This window comes from Doryrhamphus excisus, chromosome 17, assembly GCF_030265055.1.
Source record: "Doryrhamphus excisus isolate RoL2022-K1 chromosome 17, RoL_Dexc_1.0, whole genome shotgun sequence".
NCBI classification, from domain to species: domain Eukaryota; kingdom Metazoa; phylum Chordata; class Actinopteri; order Syngnathiformes; family Syngnathidae; genus Doryrhamphus; species Doryrhamphus excisus.
Window position 1 is genome coordinate 1,197,361 of NC_080482.1, and position 14,592 is coordinate 1,211,952.

The 14,592-nt window shown below is 42.4% G+C and overlaps 4 protein-coding genes across 8 annotated transcripts in view; 1 reads left to right on the plus strand and 3 right to left on the minus strand.

Moving 5' to 3' along the window:
- Positions 1-725: 725 nt before the first annotated feature.
- Positions 726-1,745, minus strand: LOC131105448 (C-C chemokine receptor type 8-like). Its single transcript, XM_058053581.1, has one exon. It carries the CDS (start codon positions 1,599-1,601, stop codon positions 726-728), a length of 876 nt encoding a protein of 291 aa, XP_057909564.1. The 5' UTR covers positions 1,602-1,745.
- A 2,158-nt stretch (positions 1,746-3,903) lies between these two features.
- Positions 3,904-7,129, minus strand: si:cabz01093077.1 (C-C chemokine receptor type 4). The gene is made up of 4 exons (XM_058054117.1): positions 7,001-7,129; positions 5,058-5,212; positions 4,799-4,971; positions 3,904-4,608 (listed from the first exon to the last, which is right to left on the minus strand). The coding sequence occupies exons 2-4, from the start codon at positions 5,206-5,208 to the stop codon at positions 3,904-3,906; spliced, it is 1,029 nt and encodes a 342-aa protein (XP_057910100.1). The 5' UTR covers positions 5,209-5,212; positions 7,001-7,129.
- Positions 7,130-8,473: 1,344 nt separating this feature from the next.
- LOC131105711 (C-C chemokine receptor type 1-like) lies at positions 8,474-9,810 on the minus strand. The gene is made up of 3 exons (XM_058054118.1): positions 9,804-9,810; positions 9,427-9,597; positions 8,474-9,363 (listed from the first exon to the last, which is right to left on the minus strand). The coding sequence occupies exons 1-3, from the start codon at positions 9,808-9,810 to the stop codon at positions 8,474-8,476; spliced, it is 1,068 nt and encodes a 355-aa protein (XP_057910101.1).
- A 1,060-nt stretch (positions 9,811-10,870) lies between these two features.
- Positions 10,871-14,592, plus strand: part of cobl (cordon-bleu WH2 repeat protein) — a 39,402-nt gene continuing 35,680 nt past the window's right edge. For 4 of the 5 annotated variants that reach the window (XM_058053643.1, XM_058053649.1, XM_058053648.1 and 1 more), the window contains exons 1-2: positions 10,871-10,970; positions 11,184-11,310. The gene's annotated coding sequence lies outside the window, so the exon portion shown is untranslated. Of the gene's footprint in view, positions 10,975-11,183; positions 11,311-14,592 lie in introns of all 5 variants that reach the window. The other variant, XM_058053645.1, reaches the window with a different exon arrangement.

Below are 14,592 nucleotides of genomic sequence, written 5' to 3' on the forward strand. Positions count from 1 at the left end.
GTGTGCAAACCTGGTGAAAAACTACAGGAAACGTTTGACCTCTGTAATAGCAAACAAAGGCTACTGTACCAAATATTAACATTCATTTTCTCAGGTGTTCAAATACTTATTAGCAGCTGTATCACACAAATAAATTGTTAAAAAATCATGCATTGTGATTTCTGGATTTTTCTTTTTAGTTTATCTCTCTCACAGTGGACATGCACCTACGATGAAAATTTCAGACCCCTCCATGATTTCTAAGTGGGAGAAATAGCAAAATAGCAGGGTGTTCAAATACTTATTTTCTTCACTGTACATTTATGACTTTATTCTCATAAATTTAAGACTTTATTCCTGTAAATCTGCAACTTTATTCTCGTAAATTATTTTTTAATTTATTCTTGTAAATATAATTTTTTTTGCTCATCAAAGTACAACAACAAAGTCATACATTTATGACTTTCTTGTCAAAATGTCAGAATATTTGTATTTTTCAATTCCAGCCCTAATATTCTCAAGTATTAGAGTATTATCCCTAATACTCTGTTGTAGTTAGCATGGCCTTTTTACTAAAACAAAGCAAAAAACAAGAACAAGACAAAATGACAAAGTGTTGCCCCCTCCAACCTTTTTTTTTTACTTTGTCCCTGGGTGTACCTAATGTAATGTCCAGTGGGTGTATCTCCACCCAATGATTGATCTCCAGTCCATGAAAGCCCCCCAAACTAAACATGGCTGCCACTTTACACCGCAGTGCTCCTCTCATCCAGGCTGGTGGTTTGGGAGATGAAGGACCTGCTGAGATGTTCCTGAGGCAGGACCACCCTGACCAGCCGACACAGCCCACACGGAGCCCTGTGGATCAACCTGAGCAGGTTCCTCCTGAACTTCTCCCCCACAAAGACGTAGAGCACAGGATTGAGGCAGCTGTGAAGGTAAGCCACCATCTCGGTGATTTGCAAAGCCAACCTGATGTCTTTGCTACTTTGGCACTCCGTGTAGATGTGCAGCAGCTCCAGCGCTCTGAAGAAGGACGCCACGTTGTAGGGCACCCAGCACACGAAGAAGACCGCCATCACCACCAGGACCAAATGGATGGCCTGCCTCTTGGGCGACTGGCTGGAGAGCAGCCGCCGGATGATTTGTGAGTAGCAGAACGCCATGATGGCCGCGGGGACAAACAAACCCAAAACGTTCATTTTAAAAAGGCTGAAGACGCCCCAGAAGTGAGAGCTCGTGCCGTCCCGGTTGGTATAGACGGGGAAGCAGAACGAGGCTTTGGAAGGGTCGGACTGCTGTACGGTCTGTAAGAACGTGACTTCAGGGAACGAGGACAGAAACCCAGCGAGCCACGTCACGCCCGCTGCCGCCGCCCCAAAGGAGCGAGTGCGTGCCCTCATGGCGTACACGGCGTGCACAATGGCCAAGTACCTGTCGATGCTCATTAACGTGATGAAGAAAATACCGGCATAGAAAACGATGTGGTAGATGCCGAGCACCGTTTTACACATGGCGTCCCCAAATATCCACTGGTCCCGCCCTTGGTGGGCCAGGAAGGGGAGGGAGGCGGCCAACAGGAGGTCGGCCACCGCCAAATTTACCAAACACACGTCCGTCATGTTGCGAAGTCGCAAGCCACAAACGATGACCCAGATGACCAGGGTGTTCCCCAGAATTCCCAGGACGAAGAACACGGAGTAGACGGCGGGAAGAAAATAGGCTCCGTGGCGCTCGTAAACGCATCTCCCGAAGTCGCCATCGTCAGGCAAGGTGTAGCCGTATAGGTAATCGTACTCCGCCGTTGCACTCGAGTTGTCCGCCCAAGCTGTGGACGTTGGCCTGCAGGGAAGCAGGAGGAGGAAAGTAAGACATAAACAAACGGATCTCATTCCTCAAATTTCCATGGCAACTCGGAAGGTCGGGTGTAAGCGTGAAACCAAATGTCGTATTGATCCAAATATGGGAAAAAAGAAGCTTTTTGTTTTCATGGAAAAAAGCCATTTATGGAGTCACACAGCAATTGACTCCAGCAAATCAGAGCTTTTCTTCCTGTCAATCACACACACCAGTGACACCAGTGACCTGGAATGGTGCGTAATCCTGGAACCTGGAATCCTACGTTTTCAGGATCAGTCTTTGATATTTTGTGAAAAAATTGCCCTTTATTTTCTTCCAAGTTCCATTTTCTATGCCCAAATGGTGAACATGGTCCTATCTGGGAAGGTTTAAGAACATCGTTGTCGGTCATGGAGCCGCACGGTGGACGAGCATGTCAGGAGATCGGGAAGATTGATCCAAAAGGCGTCTTCGGCGTGGCGACCACCCACAGGGGACAACCCCAGCAGGGGCTTATTTTAAGCGAGGAACCGGTTCCAACATCCCAGCCATCTGATGCGTCTTATTTATGGCTACGGCAGCAACAACAGGAAATGAAAAGCATAAAGTGATTCTTACTTTGGTACGGTCAAGCCACTGAGAACAGCAGGACTTGGTGCGGCCATATTTGTCCGCCTGCAAAATAAAAGTTCATCACAAGCCGCACTTTGAGAGGATGGTAACATTCTGCATGTAAAACTTCATTTAAGTGGATAATTCATAACAAATATTACAGTTATTGTTCATACCTACAGTCTACATATAGCGTATTAAGCGTATTAATTGTAATGGAATGATAATAATGGGAATGTTATCCTTGCTAAATCATATTCACTTTGCATAATTCTTCCATCCGTCCCAAAGTTTATGAAAGTAAAAAGTAAACGTTACCTTTCAGCTGATGTTGATGCTAACCTGCCTGATCACGTCGGCCTATGAATCACCTCAAACGGATGAAATAAGAGCAGCGGCATCGAGGCGACACTTCCTGAGGATGCTTCAAACACGGAACCACAAGTCAGGAGTGGCGTGCGGCGAACAATACCAGGTGTTGAACTCGCAACTGCAATACTGCCAGAGAGCAAAGCGACATTTGGGCTGTGTTGGCGCTCGCCTCTTAACATGATCATGATTTCGCTTTATTTAGGAAATAAACGGCTTATCATGGCTGGAACCTCTGGACTTTACTCTGATTAATACATCTACATGAAATATGAATTATGAATTTATTTGTATTCACATAACAAACATGACATTGTACATTTTTCATGTGAACTGTTAAAAAGTATCTAAAAATAAACAATAACAATGGAAACATGAGATGAGATACAGCTGGTCAGTCTTAATGAATATGTTTATATACATATACCACACTCACATTCATACCTATGGACAATTTGGAGTCGCTAATTAACCTAGCATGTTTTTGGAATGTGGGAGGAAACCGGAGTACCCGGAGAAAACCCACGCATGCACGAGGAGAACATGCAAACTCCACACAGAGATGGCCGAGGGTGGGGAAAGACAAAATAAGAAGCCAAAAAGTTACCACTTCCACACAAAATAGGAGGACAACTCATTCATTCATTCATTCATTTTCTACGGCTTATCCTCATGAGGGTTGCGGGGGTGCTCGAGCCTAGACTGGTGGCCAGCCAATCCCAGGGCACATATAGACAAACAACCATTCCCACTCACATTCATACCTATGGACAATTTGGAGTCGCTAATTAACCTAGCATGTTTTTGGAATGTGGGAGGAAACCGGAGTACCCGGAGAAAACCCACGTATGCACGGGGAGAACATGCAAACTCCACACAGAGATGGCCGAGGGTGGAATTGAACCCTGGTCTCCTAGCTGTGAGGTCTGCGTGCTAACCACTCGACCGCCGTGCCGCCATATATACAAATATATATTTAAAATATTTGACTCAGTATCGGATCAGAAATCAAATCAGCGGTATCGAACATCAGTGAAAATGAAGCAACAACGAATTCCACACAGCTAATGGCCATCATCCATCGTTATGTTGACCACGTGGGTCCTATCCTTGTTGTGATCGCAAGGCGGTGTTGGACGTCTCTTTATCTGATGCGTCTCCATGACCGACAGACTCTCTGCTCTTCTTACGATATCGAGACACCAAATCGCCCAAAGGCTTGCGAAACTTCTCCCCAACCAATGCGTAAATGACTGGATTGAGGCAGCAGTGGGACAACGCAATGATCTCCGACCAGGCCATGGCCGTGTTGATGGCTCTTGAAGACCTGTAGGTGTGTAGGATCTCAAAGAGCTGCAACGTCTGAAGGAAAACGACAACGTTGTAGGGAACCCAGCAGACAACAAACACGCACACGATGGTGAAGATCAGCTTCACAGCCCGAGCCTTTTTGGCGTTCCTCGTCTTGGACAAGACAAGCAGGATCTTCACGTAGCAGAACATCTGCATTGGCAGACACAGGAAGATGCTGACCGCGTTCTCACTGAAGTTTCGCAGCATCTTCCAAAACCGCTGGTGGTGGTCCGGATAGATGGGCTGGCAACTCGGGGAGGTGTTGGCACCCGTCTCGATGGAGGCAAACAGCACCTGCGGGGTTGCCATGACGATGGAGGCAACCCAGATAGCAGCGCTGGCTGTGATTCCGTGGCCCAGCGTGCGGGCTCGCATGGCCGCCACAGCATGGACGATGGCCAGGTAGCGGTCCGCGCTCATCAGGGTGACAAACAAAGTCCCGCTGTAGAATCCCAGCTGTTCAGGAGCAGAGATTCATTAAGTTCATTAAAAAAGGGATCAAGTACCAAAATAATATACCTCAACTAGAGACCGCCATGGCTGTCATTCACACCGAAATAATAATGCTACATTTTTGGATCAGGTTTTGATATTTTGTGGAATCTGTCGTGTATTAATCTGGGTGTCATCGGTAAAACGCTCCCACCTGATAGACCCCCGTAGCGAGTTTGCATAGTGCAAGGTTGTGGGAATCGTACGCCCACAGGAGGAGAGATGCTGCCAGAGTCAAGTCAGACACGGCCAGGTTGAGGAGACATACGTCAGTCAGCGTCTTCAGCTTGATGAAGCGATGGAGAATCCACAGAACAGCCGTGTTGCCTGTGGAATAAACGCTAGAGGTCAACTGCTGAGCATTTATCGCTAAAATGATCTTTATTATGACATATTTCATTTTCGGAACATACCCAGCAGACCAAGGAAGAAGAGGACGCAGAGGATAACACGTAAGGCCACGGATTCATCAGAGTGGCGTGGACTTCCATCGCCGTCGTTTGTGGAGTTGGGATCATAATATTCATAATCATACATGAAGGTCTTGTTCTCTGTGGCGTCCATCGGTCTGTGTGAGCAGAAATAAAACAAGAACTAGACTGATTTGTGCCAAATGTCATTATAATCCCCCGTGGAGCTGCGGTGCCCGTGAAGACACAGACAACGTGACTTCATACAAAATTATTATTATTATTCAAAATGAAACTGCAACAGCATCAAGTCAAGTCACAGGAGGTTGAATCACAAAATAAAACATTTGCCATGCTCCACTCGCACTGCTCCATTAATGGTAAAAGTAACCTCCTTTATCATGTTATCATGCTCTTGAAATATGGTAATGGTAATGTAATGGTAATGGTAATGGTAATGGTAATGTAATGGTAATGGTAATGGTAATGGTAATGGTAATGGTAATGGTAATGGTAATGGTAATGGTAATGGTAATGGTAATGGTTTTATTTGATTTGAACATGCATCAGATTCCAATTGAGTGCATCCCATAATCAGTTCCCAGTTCCACATGTCCAAAAGGAGTAGGAAGAAGCAAAGCTTATTAAATCCTACCCCTCCATCTGGTACTTTTACAATCAGTAACTGTTACATTTGTTCACTTCCTGCTTTCCATAATACAGTTTACTGTTACAGTCAGTAACCGTTTCATTTGTTCACTTCCTGCTTTCCTAATATGGTTTAAGGTTTTTTTTATGTATTTATGTATTTATGTATTTATGTATTTATGTATTTATGTATTTATGTATTTATGTATTTATGTATTTATGTATTTATGTATTTATGTATTTATGTATTTATTTATTTATTTATTTATTTATTTATTTATTTATTTTGGTGATATGAGCATCCAATGCCATAATGTGTACCATAGTGCGTGTCAATATAGTGATATGTATAGCACATCATGACTGGTTCAAGACTCTTCATCCTTGTATTTAGCAAATAGCATAGAAGTGTTTCAAATGTACTTCTTCCCTGAGATCATATTTCTCCTCTCTTGTAGAGAAGTATTGGATGACATTTTTAGCTAATTGGTTATTTTTAGCCTTATGCATTATTTTAGCTGTTTGAAGATGAACTATATCAGCAAGTTGAAGTATTTGTGATTTTAGAAATAAGGAGTTAGTATGTTCTCTGTAGGCGGCATTATGAATTATCCTTACTGGCCTTTTTTGCAGTACATTTAGCCAGTGAAGATTGCTTTTATAGTTATTAGCCCATATTTCCACACAATAAGTAAGATATGGTAGAACCAGAGAGCAATAAAGAGTGTGGAGTGATTTCTGATTGAGAACAAATATGAAATATAATATATATATTTATATATTATAGTACAAGCACCGGCTCCTCTTGTTCTTTTCAACCATGAAGATGCTCCATTCCTCTGCAACATTTCCGTGCGTTGGTTCATGACGTGAACTTTATGTCAAATATGTTGGACTTTCCTGCCCTTTCATTTGAACTTTACCGTCAGCTATGACCTTCAGGGCTAACACTGTTTCAAGCGCTATAGCTAATTTGAACACAAAGCATCGGCTGTGCAACACCGACAACATGAGGTTTGGAACAGGAAGTACATCTTTGTTTCGAATAAACTCCGACTCCACTCCTGTGGTCTTAGTTATAATTGTGTTACCATCACAGGCTTCACTTTTTCATACCGCTGAGCCACAGCTTTGACAGCCGTGCGACCCTCACTTCCTGTTGCTGACTTGGTGTCACCACACACACACATTTACATACACACATTTACATACACAACTATTCCAACATTTTTGTGAAGTTGGTGAGCAAAGCCAACGAGGTTTAGCTAAAAGTCAAATAAGTTCCCAAAATGAGTTACCTCAAGTGGCGTCCTGTCTCGTGTCAGCTTGCACATCATCCTGTTGACATGTGTCGCTACCTTTTTCTAGTCAAATCCTGTGGCAAAGCTCGTTTCTGGTAAAAGACGAGCGAAGGTGTTGTTTCCTACGCACCGCACCGAGGTGACATGTGACTTGCTGAGAAATGTTGCCGTTTGCGCCAAACATGACGGAAAAGCAACCAGAAGCTGATGCTTGGCTGGTTGACACGTAAATTGGGAATGATTGGATTAGATCGTTAGGTTCATTGATCTTTCAGTGTTTTTAATGGTTTTGTTTCCTTTGTCTTGCAGTCATCTTTATGATTTATGCACACGGTCTTCTTGCCAAAGCGGAATGAATAAATTGATGGATCACACATATAAATATCATTTTGCCGGCCTTGATATACCGCCGTGTGTGTGTCAGTCTGTTTTCCTCTCTCGCTATTCCACACTTGGTCTCTGTGGGCGGAGGCGTGTCCGCTGATAATGGAATTGGGTTTTTATCCGTGATTGGTTAACAAAATGACAGAAAATTGAGGTTGTACGTCGATGTGTTTACTTTGTCACAGAGTACGATAAATGTAACCTTTAAGACAAAACATCCCAACTTTGACACAGGCCGTCCCACCCAGGTTCTCGATGGGGGGGGGGGGGGGGGGGGGGCGCTTTTGGGCCCATGTAAGAGGGTTAGGGTTTGGGTAAGGGTTAGGGGGGTTAGGTTTAGGGGTTAGGGTTAGGGTTCGGGTTGGGGGGTTGGGTTTAGGGTTAGGGTTAGGGTTACTAAATCAATTAATCTCAACTAATTTTCAAATCAGGTTAACAAATTATTTCTATTAATTTCAATTTAATTCTGAGTTGAATTTACTTGAGCTAATTAGTTACACTAAATCAAAAGTGAGTTGAGATTACTTGAGTTTTTATTGTAGATACAACAAAAATATTTGTTTATTTGACCTAATAAGGAAAGTTCCCAAAACAAAGCAATAAGTCACGTGAACTTGATCTTTTAAGTTAGAGAAACTTCGTTGAATTGAGTTGAAATTACCTGAAATAATTTGCTAGATTTAATCAAAATTTTAAGGCAGCGAGGTTATAAGTTTTTTTAAGTTGAGTCAACTTGGATTTTTTTTTACAGTGGACAGCGTGTCCTGTCGTGAAACTGAATTTCTCATGTTTATTGAAACTAAATGAATCAGTAGTTTATTGCTGTTTAGTTCTTGACTGCAGCCTGTTAGTCGTCAAAAACGATGCATATGAATTTTGCATATTCTTGGCTTAAGTTAAGCATTTTCAGTGAATTGATATAGAAATACAATATAAGGCATTCAGAAGGTGAATGCCTTAACTTTGATCACATTTGAGTCTAAAGAGGTTTTATTTTGAAGGAGATATGGTAGATACAGTAGATACAGTAGATACAGTAGATACAGTAGATATTTCGAGGCCTTTGATGCAATGGAGTCCGATCCCCTACATAATGAGAAGCGTTTCCGATAAAGTGGACGCCACAGAGCTCCTTCTGGAAAAGCTATCCGATGAATCCCTGCGTGCACGTTTGGTCCCAGGCACCCAGCCACCCAACAGCAGACATACGCGCCTCATGAACTTCTGTCCCACAAAGGTGTATATGATGGGATTCAAGCAGCAGTGTGTGAACGCAAGGGTCTCACTCACTACTAGGGACATTTTCACGTTATGGGCGGAGTCGCAGTCGTTCAGCAAATTCCAGTCAGATTGCAGGAAGATAAGAAGACGTGAAATGTTATATGGCGTCCATAAGACGAAGAAGACAACCATGATAGAAACTATCAACTTGACCACACGTTGCTTCTTGGAACTCCTTATCCTCATCAGGACTGGGATGATCCTGGAGTAGCACATGACCATCACCATTAAGGGGAGCACCAGGCCCAATATGGTATTTGCCGAGATGTCGTACACCCCCCATGCCTTGCTCTCTGGGTCATAGTCGCAACCAGGCCCGTTTGTCTCTTTGGTGAAAATAAAAGCAGGAAGGGAGACGCACAAACTCAGCAGCCACACGACGACGGTGAGGGCGGCCCCTGTTCTGGTGGTGCGGTACTTTGCCACCTTGACGCCGTGCGTGATGACCATGTAGCGGTCCAGTGTCATGACAACCAGGATGAAGATGCTGCCGAAGAAGCCGGTCCTCTTGAAGCCACCTGCAAAACGGCACAGGAAGTCCCCGTGGCTCCAACGTTTGACCACGGCGTAGTCGATGTAGAGCGGCAGCATGACGATGAAGATCAGGTCAGACAGAGCCAGGTTGAAGAGGCAGATATCTGTGAAGGTGCTCTGTTTGCGATGTTTCACCAGGACGCACACCACCAGAACATTACCTGGAAAGAAAAGGAGTGAAGGTTGTGAGATCGGACGTGGTAGCTAGCGTAGCCAACACTCACCGATGAGGCCCAGGATGAAAACCAACGAGAAGAGAACCGTGATGAGCATCCTGCTGAAGTCCATTGTACCACGACTGACGCAAGGACTATAATAGTCACTTCCATCAAAGTACTCCGAATAATCATATTCAGTCGTCACGGTGACGGTGACAGTATTCTCTGAAGTTGTCTCTGCAGGAAAACGGTTGCAACATGATGAATTTCAAACATAACTAAAATTATTTAAAAATCCATCCATCCGTTTTCTATGCCGCTTATCCTCACTAGAGTCGTGGGTATGCCGGAGCCTATCCCAGCTGTATTCGGGTGAGAGGGCACATATAGACGTTCACGCTCAGATTTGACAAATCTCGAATAAAAGTCTTCTCAAACGTTACCTGACATGGTTAGCTATCCGTGATGTCTCGCTGTCAGCTCTTTGGTGCTCTGTCCCGATCTTTGAAAAAACAGAAGCTCTTGTGTTGTGTGAAGCTGAAGATCCTTATCAGGTGTGTACACATGACACTGCATACTTAATGTGAAGATACACAAAATAAAGGAAGGGCTAGTACATCAAAACATTCTCATGAATTAGTGCCTGTGACTGGCCTTGAAATTAAAAGGTTAAGGCGTAATCAAACTTATCTAAAATAGAAAAATATAAGTATCAGTGTTTCAGCTTTTCTCTTTACAGTGTCCCAGATTGTTGCTGTTGGTGTTTAGGATTTACCAAGAGAAATAGCACTACTTCTACTACTTTAACTTGGATTCCATGCTAAACGTAAATGCTAATTGAATACATTTGTTTTGGTGTGATGAACAAAGAAAATAATTGTTTGTCAGATGTGAATACAAATGTCATGCATGTGCCACCGATGATTACCATCAAGTACTGTACAGTATTACATAAACAAGGTGTGGTATGCAGTGTCGCAGTAGTGACCTCTTGTGGTGGAAAACAGTATTGCTTGCTTTTGCACAGCACAATTTGAGGTGGTAGGATGTTAAATTTCAGAATCTCAGATTTTAGTTTTTGGTTTATTTAATCATAATAAAACACGCATAAATAACAGTACTGCTGCAATAATTTATTTTTGGAATAATTGTAACGACAATGAAATATTTAATCGGGTTTTCAAACTCCACCTGGCGCTAAGTGATTTCCCAATTCCCACTGAGAAAGATTGACGTGGGATCTGCTGACGAAGGCGGGTTAGACGAAGATTGCATCAAGTTAGATTAGGACAGTCGCTCCACGCAAGCATTGTTATTCAAATAAAAGTCGAACGAGGTGATGTTATATTAGATTATTTTAGAACTGACATTAGTAACTTAAATATACATTTATATGTCTTTATATTTCTTGATTAAAGCTAGGTTACTCTTCAAAAGGCTCTATAACACGCCGAAGAACAACAATGAAGCTTTTATTTAACAGTAAACCGGAAGTTGGCTTTCGTCACTATCTACATTGACAGTGGCTCAGGGAGAATCAGCTGCGGGAGAGCTCGAAGATTAAAATCAAGTGGACTTGACAAGCAACAGCCTACGCAAAATGGCATTGAGTAAGTGAGTTCTTCCTCTGGCAAAATAAGTTAATAAAAAAAAAAAACATAATTTTGTCCTTTGCGTGTCGTAGTTAGCCTTCAAAGTACTTAGCGTTGTGTTTTGCGCCAGTGCGTCACCTTTGCTCACCCACTTGTTGGACCTTATGACACAATGTACACAGTAAGTCGTGGCCCCCCTCAAAATACGTGCTTTGTTTTGCTAACCTCCAGGAAAAAACACGCTGGTTATCCACACTCTTAACAAGTAGCGGAGCTTTGGAGCACATCTTGAGCGCCGCAATCTTCTCCTCAATCTGGATTTCACCGCAACAGCAGAATCTTCACAAGCGGCTTCTGGGTAAGTCAATGAAAAGCAATTGGTACCAGCACATGTAGTATATGTAGTAGTATGTGTAGCTGTGTGTACCACCTGGGTATTTTGGCTCAAGGGCTGCAGAGATAGTTATCTAGTGATACAGAACTACAGTACTGTGTCATGTACTACATAGTGATACAGAACTACAGTACTGTGTCATGTAGTACATAGTGATACAGAACTACAGTACTGTGTCATTACTACATATTGATACAGAACTACAGTACTGTGTCATGTACTATATAGTGATGCAGAACTACAGTACTGTGTCATGTAGTACATAGTGATTCAAAACTACAGTACTGTGTCATATACTACATAGTGATACAGAACTACAGTACTGTGTTATGTAGTACATAGTGATACAGAATTACAGTACTGTGTCATGTAGTACACAGTGATACAGATTTACAGTACTGTGTCATGTAGTACATAGTGATACGGAACTACAGTACTGTGTCATGTAGTACATATAGTGATACAGATTTACAGTACTGTGTCATGTAGTACGTAGTGATACAGATTTAAAGTACTGTGTCATGTAGTACATAGTGGTACAGAACTACAGTAGTGTGTCATGTACTACATAGTGATACAGAACTACAGTACTGTGTTATGTAGTACACAGTGATACAGATTTACAGTACTGTGTCATGTAGTACACAGTGATACAGATTTACAGTACTGTGTCATGTAGTACGTAGTGATACAGATTTAAAGTACTGTGTCATGTAGTACATAGTGGTACAGAACTACAGTAGTGTGTCATGTACTACATAGTGATACGGAACGACAGTACTGTGTCATGTAGTACGTAGTGATACAGATTTACAGTACTGTGTCATGTAGTACATAGTGATACAGATTTACAGTACTGTGTCATGTAGTACATAGTGATACAGAACTAAAGTACTGTGTCATGTACTATATAGTGATACAGAACTACAGTACTGTGTCATGTACTATATAGTGATACAGAACTACAGTACTGTGTCATGTAGTACATAGTGATTCAAAACTACAGTACTGTGTCATATACTACATAGTGATACAGAACTACAGTACTGTGTTATGTAGTACACAGTGATACAGATTTACAGTACTGTGTCATGTAGTACACAGTGATACAGATTTACAGTACTGTGTCATGTAGTACGTAGTGATACAGATTTACAGTACTGTGTCATGTAGTACATAGTGGTACAGAACTACAGTAGTGTGTCATGTACTACATAGTGATACGGAACTACAGTACTGTGTCATGTAGTACATAGTGATACAGATTTACAGTACTGTCATGTAGTACATAGTGATACAGATTTACTGTACTGTGTCAGGTAGTACATAGTGATACAGAACTACAGTACTGTGTCATGTACTACATAGTGATACTGTGCCATTGAGTGTCTGCAGCTGGTGAGTTCCAGCATGACCAGGATGAACCTGCCCCCCTCCCCCAGTGTTTTCTCTATAAGCCAGCCACACTTACTCTAATTGTCTCTTTAGTTGCTTATGTAGAGAACGGGACCAAGGTCTATTACAGATGTACAGAATGAACATCAATGCCGGGTGTTGCTGTCCAAAGTACGTTTTTATTGTGTACAGGGTGTGGCAGTCGATGCAAACACCAGCTGATTTAGAAAGGCACGTGTATTTATTGTAGGATTGGAGATTGATTGGCCACCAGTCAAGTGTGTGTCCGAGCGTATGGGAGAGAAAAGACAACATGCTTCATGCAGGGCTGGGTGTGCATGGATGATTAAAATAAAGCATTCATGTTTTGTGGACTCGGTGTAAGTATGTGCTGATTTGACAGATTAGGTACACTATCGCCACGTGTCAGTTAGTGTCGCCATCTAACGCCACGCTATATTAATGAACAGATGGTTATAATGCACAACTACATCAGTTCTGGTTATGCTAATTAGCTGATAATGAAGCAGAGTTATGATGCCATCTACTGTACAAGGTAATAACAACAAGTCAGACGGACATTTCCATTAAATTGTGTGAGTGAGGGTGGACAAGCGAAAGATACGGCCGCCCTGGATGCAGCCTCTCGGATCAATAAGGGTCAGCCATACATTTTTAGATTAGTATATTGTAGGAAAAGTCAGGACAATTCCAGGAGCTCCAAAATTAGGTGATTATTTAAAAAAATTAATAAAAATACTGGAGGGGGCAACCTGATTTTTGTTTTTTTCTCGGGACCCAGAATTCCTATGCCGGTCAAGCGGAGCATCCCATGTTTATGCCTTACTGTAGACTTTTTCACATTGATTATCTGTTATTATTTTGACTTTATTCTTGTAAAATCAGTGCTGCTTCTTTCCATTTCGCATAAAACAAGTTTACTTGTTAAATATTTTTAGTATGTGGCGCAGGCCAATAAAAAAAGCTGTGGGCCCCAAATGGCCCCCGGGCCACACTTTGGACGGCCCTGCCTGGGGGGTTTTTGCATGTGACGTGCTCGGTTTATTTAAAACCAAATGAGCAAAAACCTTGGGAGTGTCTCGCCTTGACATTTATTTATGAAGACTGCTTACTACAGTATAATTGTGGCTACTTGAGGTCATCTCCTGGCTCAGCGTTGTAGGAGAATTACACTCAGCTTAGTTTCCTGAAGTCATTCACATTTGACATTGTGCATGCTGATGTGTCATTGACTTGCTGGAGCCATGAATCAACGTCAGGATTGGTTAAATGGTCATGACATGATTCATCAACTTAGCTTAAATGTTGTTTCTAATTATGTTCCGCATTGTTGGATTTTTCAAATGGATTTATAATTCATGGTGTGAGCCATGAGAAGCTAGCCCTTGCAGTTCAGTTCTGGAAGTGACACCATCAGGATACTACCACTCAGGTGAACAAACATAGCGATGTACAAGAAAGTGGATGTCTACAGTGAGTATAGTGAAGTTTAGAGGGCTGTGAACATCCAGCAGCAACACAACATTTTGGCACACTACTATCTCGATGAAAAATACGCTGAACTAAGTCAACGATCTACCTCAAAGCCTTTGTTTACGCTGGTTCAGCTGAGCGGCGTCACACCGATGATGTCACTTTGGGAAATGAGGCTGAGCTGCAAGCAACTTTGGAGTGGCTGGTGCCGTGAACTGTAAATGTAATTTTTGCTAATCAAAAACATGGTTACAAACAATATACAACATATTCAGGTAAAGTTGATGGATCATGTCAGGAACACTTTAAACACTCTGCAGCCGTGCATTACGTGTTTGGTGAGTCATTCATCACCTG

Coding starts and splice junctions, on each gene's coding strand:
- LOC131105448 (XM_058053581.1), bottom strand. CDS start 1,601: ATGACGGACGTGTGTTTGGTAAATTTGGCGGTGGCCGACCTCCTGTTG.
- si:cabz01093077.1 (XM_058054117.1), bottom strand. CDS start 5,208: ATGGACGCCACAGAGAACAAGACCTTCATGTATGATTATGAATATTAT. Junction 4,972..5,057: donor CTTCTTCCTTGGTCTGCTGG/GTATGTTCCGAA, acceptor TTTATTCCACAG/GCAACACGGCTGTTCTGTGG. Junction 4,609..4,798: donor TCGCTACGGGGGTCTATCAG/GTGGGAGCGTTT, acceptor GCTCCTGAACAG/CTGGGATTCTACAGCGGGAC.
- LOC131105711 (XM_058054118.1), bottom strand. Junction 9,364..9,426: donor TTTCATCCTGGGCCTCATCG/GTGAGTGTTGGC, acceptor TTTTCTTTCCAG/GTAATGTTCTGGTGGTGTGC.